Source organism: Pangasianodon hypophthalmus, chromosome 10 (assembly GCF_027358585.1).
Source record: "Pangasianodon hypophthalmus isolate fPanHyp1 chromosome 10, fPanHyp1.pri, whole genome shotgun sequence".
NCBI classification, from domain to species: domain Eukaryota; kingdom Metazoa; phylum Chordata; class Actinopteri; order Siluriformes; family Pangasiidae; genus Pangasianodon; species Pangasianodon hypophthalmus.
The window spans coordinates 28501976-28510463 of NC_069719.1; the positions used below are offsets into that span (position 1 = coordinate 28501976).

Genomic DNA, 8488 nt, shown 5'->3' on the forward strand with positions numbered 1-8488 from the left:
AAAATAAACCTGCATGAGCTGTGCTCAGAGAGCACCAATCAGAGAGCACCAATCAGAGAGCCCCAATCAGAGAGAACCAATCAGAAAGAACCAATTAGAGAGAACCAATCAGGGAGAACCAATCAGAGAGCTCCAATCAGAGAGCACCAATCAGAGAGCACCAATCAGAGAGCTCCAATCAGAGAGAACCAATTAGAGAGCTCCAATCAGAGAGAACCAATCAGAAAGAACCAATTAGATAGCTCCAATTAGAGAGAACCAATCAGAGATCACCAATCAGAAATATCTGTTCATACACTCCATCACATTCCTGACCAATCACCAACCATCAGAGTGACTGACTGTGTGTGTCTAATATATCTGTCTATTAATCTGTCTGTCTATTAATATCTGTCTATCTGTCTACTATTTTTTCTGTCTGTTACTCTGTCTGTCTGTCTTTTAATCTGTCAGACTTTCTGTCTAATAATCTGCCTGTCTGCCTGATTGTCTCTCTGTTTATCTGTCTATCTGTCTGTTTATCTGTTGATGAATCTGTCTGACTTTCTGACTGTCTGTCTATCTGTTAATCTGTTTATCTGAGTATTAATCTGGCTGTCTGTGTGTCTGACTTTCTGACTGTCTGTTTATTAATCTTCTGTATCTGTGCCTGTCTAATAACCTGTCTGTCTGAAACTCTGTGACTGACCTAAACAGACTATTTAATGTTTTTTATGCACTCTGCGTTATTAGTTGTTACTGTTACTGTAACCAGATCAACCTGGCAGCTCGGTGTAAAGCTGCCATTCAGGAGTGTTTTTAAACATTAACTACTTAAAAATGTGTAATGTTTTTGTCACTATATTTAGGGCCCAACAGTTTACAGATGATGGATCACTTCCTGCTTCACCTGAATCCAGTTTCTGTTTGTGTATCATCTGTTTCAGCTTTGCTCTTTGGCTACAACAAGAGCTGCTTGTGTAACTGATTGAGTCGACATCGAGCGTTAATCATTAGGAGACAACAACAATTAACGCTAAACAGCTTTTCTCTCCTCAGTGTGTGAAAATGTAAAAAGCCAATCAGTGAACAGCTCCAGCACATCAGTGTTGATTGTATTTTTTTGTTAGGATTGATTTTTATTATATTTTTTACTTTATTATGTTTATTATATTTGCACTGCACTTTTCGTGGTTTTGTGTAAGTCGTGTTTAAGCTATTTATTTTTTTCTGTATTTTAAAAAAAATCCTTTTAAAGCTTAGTAGATTTTAAAGAAAAAAACATGGGTATCGGTATCGGCTGATCAGTATCGACTGATTTCACTATCAGTATCAGAAAAGAAAAAGTAGTATTGTACGATCTCTAATATGAAATAAAAACTGAATCTAATGAAATAAAAAATATGTAAATGGATATTATGAAGTATAAATGAACCACAAAACAATAGTGATTTTTGTTAAAAATAACAATAATGAAATAATATTTCATGATGACGTTGTTTGCTTTCACAGTTTATTGGTTTATTTATTGAAATTCAAGCATTTTTTTAATATGATTATTTATTTTAGAAAGAACAATTATACATGTAATTTTCTCACAAATTCCTTATAAAAGTGCTACTGATAAAGGCAAATTATTTATCACTAATGAACTGTATAAATCTCAGAATTACTTCAGATGATGTAAAGTTTATTTAAGAGGATAAGTGAAATAACTCTGCTATAAATCTGGATTTGAAAATAGCTCTGGAGCTGTCTCAGTTCTATAATGTGCAATTAAATAATGAAATAATAAGTCTAATCTGATTTCGTATTAATTCTTCACCATATCAAACACCAGCTGCTTTAACAAGGTGCCATTACATGAAGGTTTTTTAACAGTCTTTTTTTTCTTTTTACTATTCAATGATTTTATAACCAGGTGAAGAAAAGCTGAAATGTTTCATTAGCATAAAAACCAATCACCTGCATGTGAATGAAGCTGGAGCTCTGAGTGATCTGAGGTGAATGAGTCGCTGCTCAACCTGTTATACAGTGAAAATCATAATAAGGGACACTGATGGTGGAGTTAAAGTCAATCTGTGTGTGTGTGTGTGTGTGTGTGTGTGTGTGAGAGAGAGAGAGAGAGAGAGAGATAGAGTCCTTGCGAGAGAGAGAGGTTTTGTGTTGTGCTTCTGGAAATCCCATCAAACCAGAACTTTGAACAGTTCACATCCTGTCTTTGTTCATGTCAAATGTCAGGAATAAAACACTTGGGGACATGCTGTTCTAGGAAAATAATCAACGACTGGGTGGTGTGATGAAGCGGCGTTACTATTAACACCATGAAGTTGATTATGTTCCTATAACAGCACGTCCCCAAGTGTTTTATCCCTCTTACATCACAGCAATTTGCCAATGATTTCATTTTTTTTATTAAGTAAAGTACACTTTATCCATTTACAGTTACTTTTAAGGGTGTGGTATGTCTGTGAAAATCAAAAAATTGCAAATTCAATGATTAACTCAGTGACTAACAATTAAATCATACTTTAATAAAATTTGAGAAAATACTTTACAACTCTTATGTGTGCCTTCTGCCTGCCTACCTGATCTGTGAAAAAATTATATAAGGAAAAACTACATTAGCAAAACCTCACTAAAAGAAAATAAGTCGTAACTACTGTAAGTACGCCTTCTTTCAAAAACTGAGTATCTACTTTTACAATTTTGTTAACGGATCTTGTCATTTTTGTTTATGATTTTTGCCTCTATATCAACCCCATGCTCAGCAGATGCTATTCAGTGTGTGTGAGAGTGTGTGAGAGTGTGTGATTGTGTATTATTGTAGGTGAGGTCGTAAGTAGATGTGAATCAGAAGGGTGAGTTGTGAAGAAAACAACCTACAGAAAACAAAAACACACATGCTACACACCCTATAAGCACTGGGTGTGGGATGCTGGGATTTACCTGGGCCTGGACAGTGTAGCCTGGAATTGTGTGTGTGTGTGTGTGTGTGTGTGGGGTGCTCACATGGTCACACTTCTCTCGTTATGGCTTTACTGGCAGGACGATTGGGAAAAGTTGCAGTGGTCATAGTTAGGAAAACAAAACAAGAGCCTAATTCTAATTTCTCACCATACACACGTAACCATTTAGCTATTGTGATGCTGGCAGAAATTGTTACGCACACACACACACACACACACACATTTACATGCTCATTCCCACTTACCTGCATGACATACGTGTAGTTAACAGCAAGTATTAGTGATGCTCCTGGTTTTGTTTAACTTAGCGTTGTGAGTTTTCAGAGAGATGCTGTTGGGCTTTTAACTCTCAGCGACTCAGCTCTCCTCTTTGCTTAATTTCTGTCTCATTTGTAACACTCATTGACTAAAAGTACCAGCTGAACGAGTGAATGGAAATGGAAATGTGGCCTTGTTTACAGGTGGATAGTTCATAATCCGCTGCTCTGATCCTTGCCACTGAGGAAAGACGGACCCGAGAATTCCACGGAGGTCTATTATTGGGCAAACTTGGCACTTCTCTAAACATACGTCCTTGTTTTGTCAACGTTAATTTTGCTGTCATGTATACAGAGTTGATCTAAACCATTCACTGGGCTGTTTGCTTTCGCTGAGTTCTGATGGTCATTGTCTTCTGGAGAACAAAAGCGAGGTAACTTGTAATTTCCCACACGAACTCAGTGAGGCTTCTGTAGATTGAGATTGTGGCTTACATACAATTTCTGCAAATCTACTTCCTGGGAGGTACCTGTATTGAGTGTGCATCGTATACTGAGCGAAATCGTTATAAATATTTCTGTTTTTGAGTGATATCTCCTGTGTGGTTTTGGCTCATCGACCTTCTCTGGGTCATGGGTTATTGTTTTTGGAGACATTGTGTTCCAGCCTTGTGAGCAAGGACACACACAATCTCACAAAAACTCTAGCTGCAGGTTTCGCCCACCTGGGAATGATTGAATCTTACACACAGCACAAAGCTTCTGAAGCTTCCTTTTTTCCTTAACAATCACTGAAGATTGAGATACAATCATGATATTTAAGGAATGAATCCCTGTGTGGTTATACTGTATGCTACCAGTCATACATTTGAATATATATACATATTTTTCGTTTTGATAAAGGCTTATGGTTGAAATTTGTTCCTAAGACAGCTGTAAATAGCAACCGTAAACAATGTTAAGGCTGTTTTATTTGTGAATAAATTTAATAAGTAGTTTTTACTTACAGTTAAACTGTTTCCCCCAATAAGTAGGTTTTTATTTAGAATTTAGGATGAAGATGCAACCAACAAGAGCTCAGATGATGCCAAGAGTGTAGAAAACATAATCAGGAACACTGTTAATGATTTAAAATTATTTTCTTGGTCCGTATGTGTTATTTCATGGTGTTAATATCTTCATTATTGTTTTAAAATAGTAGAAAATAGTAAACCTTCTATGAGCAGGGGTGTACAAACATTTGACTGGTGGTATATCTGTAGATCTGGGTGTTGTCTGTGTAGCTATAATATGCTTTTTTTTTTATCTAGGAAGAATTTCCCTAGTCTGAGCATGAAAAGTAAAGTAAAATGAGAGCGGTAACAGAATTAAACCTTGAGGGACTCCGCCTATCTCTCTGTTACATAACTATAACAAAACAGTCTTTTAGATGGTACATGCTAGCAGCAGAGGTTCAGGTATATAGCATGCTAGCTCATATAGAAAGTAAAACCAAGTGATCCAATATTAGCCACGGCCACGTTGCACAGAATAGGAAGAATTTCTCACGAAGTTCACGTAGACATTGAAAAGTCATCAATTATTCACTTTGTACCAGCAGTAACTAGATTATAAAGCATCACATACAGTATTTAGTATAGTTAATATAAGGTCTTTCCACAGAAATGTACAATATATAAATGAAATGTATTATAATTATTATAATTTTTGGCATACTAGTCTAGCTCACTCGTTGCTTCCATGTTCATATTTACAGCATAGTTCCTACATATAAAGACTCACACGTTTTCACTTGTCACGTCTGTGTAAACAAAAACAATAGTTCTTTCAGCCTCGGAGTGACAGAAGGACATTCCTACTATTCAGCAAGAACAGTCTGCCTTGTCACCTCCTTTTATTCCTCCTTCTATATCAACAGACACACTGGTGACTGAACCATGATGTTTTTTTGTTTAATCCATGCCTTCATATCTTACAATATGAAAATGCAAAACTGCAAAAGCCAAAAATCAAATCTAATAAAGCTAACATTATTTACATCAGTAGTTAAAACACTGTGTGGGTTGATGAGGCAGGACGCAAGCGTGGGGATTTTATTAATCTCGTCATATTTGAACATTACCTCTGGGTCGTATATTTAGTGTACCACAGTATAGTGGAGTGTATTAGAGCATGGCACCGGAGTGTAAATTTCCTGTAGTGTAGTGGAGCGTCTTTAAATGTGCCCTGTGAATAGTATATATATATATATATTTATATATATATATATATATAGTACTATAGCATAGTAGAGTATATTTGAGCATGATCCCTAAAGGTTTTATTTTCCTGTAGTATAGTAGATTTGAATATTTGAATGTGACCTACTGTATATTTACTATAGTATAGTGGAGTGTGTTTGCTCATGGCCCCCAAATAGTAAATTTAATGTAGTACAATAGACCGTATTTGGGTAATATTTTTGTGGTACTATAGTATAGTTGAGCATGGCCCCTGGAATATAAACTTTCTGTAGTATGTTGGAGTATATTTGAGCGTGGCCTCTGGACAGTAAATTTACTGGACAATAGTATAGTATAGTATAGTTTGAGTATTGAGTATATTATAGTATAGTGGAGTGTACTTGATCATGGTCTCTAGAGTGTAAATGTCCTCTACTATAGTGGAGTTTATTTGAACATGACCTCTTAGTAGTATATTTACTATACTACGGCACAGAGGAGTGTATTTCAGTGTGGCCACTGGACAGTAAATATACCATAGGATAATGGAGTGTGTTTGAATATGACCTCTGGGTAGTATATTTACTTTGGTATAGTGGAGTATATTTGAGTGTAGCCCCTTGATAGTAAATATACTCTAGTCTAGTGGTCTATGAGCGTGTGTACTGGAGTGTAAATTACCTGTAGGAGTGTATTTGCGTATGGTGATAGACATACATCAGGACATGCTGATGTGACTTTGGTGTGTATGTTAAAGCACAAGTAAAGTGTTGCCCTAACCTTATGGTGTGTGTGTGTGTGTGTGTTTTTGACCTCCAGCATCACGCTGTAGCTGTATTGTGACGCAGCGATGGCTCCTCATAAACAGTCGTCCCGCGGCTGGTCCTCCATCCTGTGCTGCTTTAAGAGAAGTGAGCAGCCTGAGATCACCCACAGGGTCGGCCATGACACCAACCTCACGCTGCACGCCATGGAGCCCAGGCTGCCCATACCTCCCGCCGAGGAGCTGGACGCCATGTTCTCCGAACTCGTGGTGTGTATTCTTCTTCTTCTTCTGCTTTTTCACACTCATGGCTCGAGCAGTTATAAAAATACAGTTCAGATTTTATCTTTATTTATCCTTTCTGTAATGTTCACTACTTAGCTGTGTTCCGGGTCAGCATTACATTTTTACATTAAAAAAAAAAAATCTTTTTCTTAGTATATCTTAACTTCGTCTCTGTGTTCATGAATACAATAATCTGATAGAAGTTCTAGAAACTTTTCTCATGTTGGAATGTAAAACTGTATGAACTTTTATTACAGTTTACAATAAGTTTATTTTAGCAGTATTTTAGTAAATGACTAAAGTTAAACTGTAGCTATTATTAGGGAATATTTAATATATAAAACATATAAGATATAAATGTTTTAAAGTCTTTCACAAAGAAAACACTGCTTTATAGAAAATGAATCACCTTCTGAGCAATCAGACGGGTTATGATGTGATATAAAGATATTTCATTGATACTTGAGTGTGTTTTAGTTCAGAAACCAACTCGAGTGGGTTTTTGTATGTTAAGCTTTTAGTTTTAACCTTTATTCCACTTATACGACTCATCTGTGTGCCGAGCTCACAAAGCTTCATGTTAGAAAAATGAGGTGTTTGTGTGTGTGTGTGTGTGTGTGTGTGTGTGTGTGATAATAATGCAGCCATTCTTATCAGTTATGATACACTGACAGTAAGCCACAGAGGACATGTTTAGACTGAATCAGGATCATTTGTATATGAGGATTGACAGGACGCTGGTAGTCGGCGCGCAATAGCAGAGTTCCGTCTCATTTCTGCACAAATGCACATGGCTTACAGGGTGTACACAAATGGTTCACAGCAGGACTGAACTATTCCTGATGACACAGGAACCACTATTTTTTGGTTATGACTTGAGACCTTTACACTTATATGGCGTGATAGTGCCATTTTTCCAAGCGGATGTTTGTGAATGACAGCTCATCTGTGTTTCAGTTACTGAATTCCTGCAAACACTGAAATCTTGAGCCAAAATAACTTTAATCATGTTCACAGTGTGACCTCACAAAGTTAAAATAAAAGCAGCGATATTAATGGATTCTTAAATATTTAGTCATGGTGATGTTTCTGTTTTCTTGGCACATGTGGGTGAAAATGGAGGTGATAACTTATCCTTTATGTGTAATGCATCTCTGGTGAGTTTTCAGTACATAATATTAAACATGTGTTTAGGACAAATTTGTTGCTTCTCACTACAAGCAGCCATTTGGCTCATTTTAAAATTCCCTCACACGTTGTTTCTCCCTTTTTTCTTCTGTAGAGTTGCAGAGCTTCATGTGTTACAATGTCTCTGTGCTCAGTGGTTGCAGTGAATAAGGAGAAATAGCAGCGTTATATTTTATATGTGTTTGTAAATGCTGCAGAATCAACGCTGACTCGAACTGCATTGAGAAATGAAACGAGATTCGAATTTAAATAAAATTTTTTCATGTATTCTGAGTTCACAGCAATAATAACGTAACACATTCTATGGTTTTGAGTCAGAAATGGCAATAAAATGGAAATTACCCTCAGTTTTGCACTGTTTTTAGAAGGCTTTATTGGTTTTGGAGTCAAAACTTTCAAACAGTGGCAATATTATTGTAAAATTTACACTAATCTGAAGCAGAGAGTTGTGTCGTCCTCAATATGAAGCTCTCATGTGCATGTGTATGTGAGTGTGTACATGCCTCTGTGTGTGTCTATTTACGTTTTCTAAGCATTGCAGTTCTAGGCTGTCAGGTGTTCTGGTTGTTAGCAGAAAGTTTTTACATAACGCTCTTAAGCGTTCCTACAACACTTCTTCTTGTGCGAATGTTAAAGCTAACATTTCCATATATATACACAGTTCTGTGCAAAAGTCTTAGGCACGTGCAAAGAAATGCTCTAGAGCAAAGATGCCTTCAAAAATAATGAAATTAAATGTTTCTACTTTTAAAAAATCCAATAAAGAGCAGTAAACAGTAATAAATGAAACAAAGTCAATATTTGGTGTGACGATCCTTCGCTTTA

The 8488-nt window shown here is 36.5% G+C and overlaps 1 protein-coding gene across 1 annotated transcript in view; it reads left to right on the plus strand.

Moving 5' to 3' along the window:
• daam1a (dishevelled associated activator of morphogenesis 1a) overlaps window positions 1-8488 on the plus strand; it is a 29935-nt gene that overhangs the window by 2122 nt on the left and 19325 nt on the right. The window contains exon 2 of the mRNA XM_026926569.3: window positions 6247-6460. Coding sequence (XP_026782370.3) covers window positions 6278-6460 — 183 coding nt within the window. The 5' untranslated portion in view covers window positions 6247-6277. The remainder of the gene's footprint in view (window positions 1-6246; window positions 6461-8488) is intronic.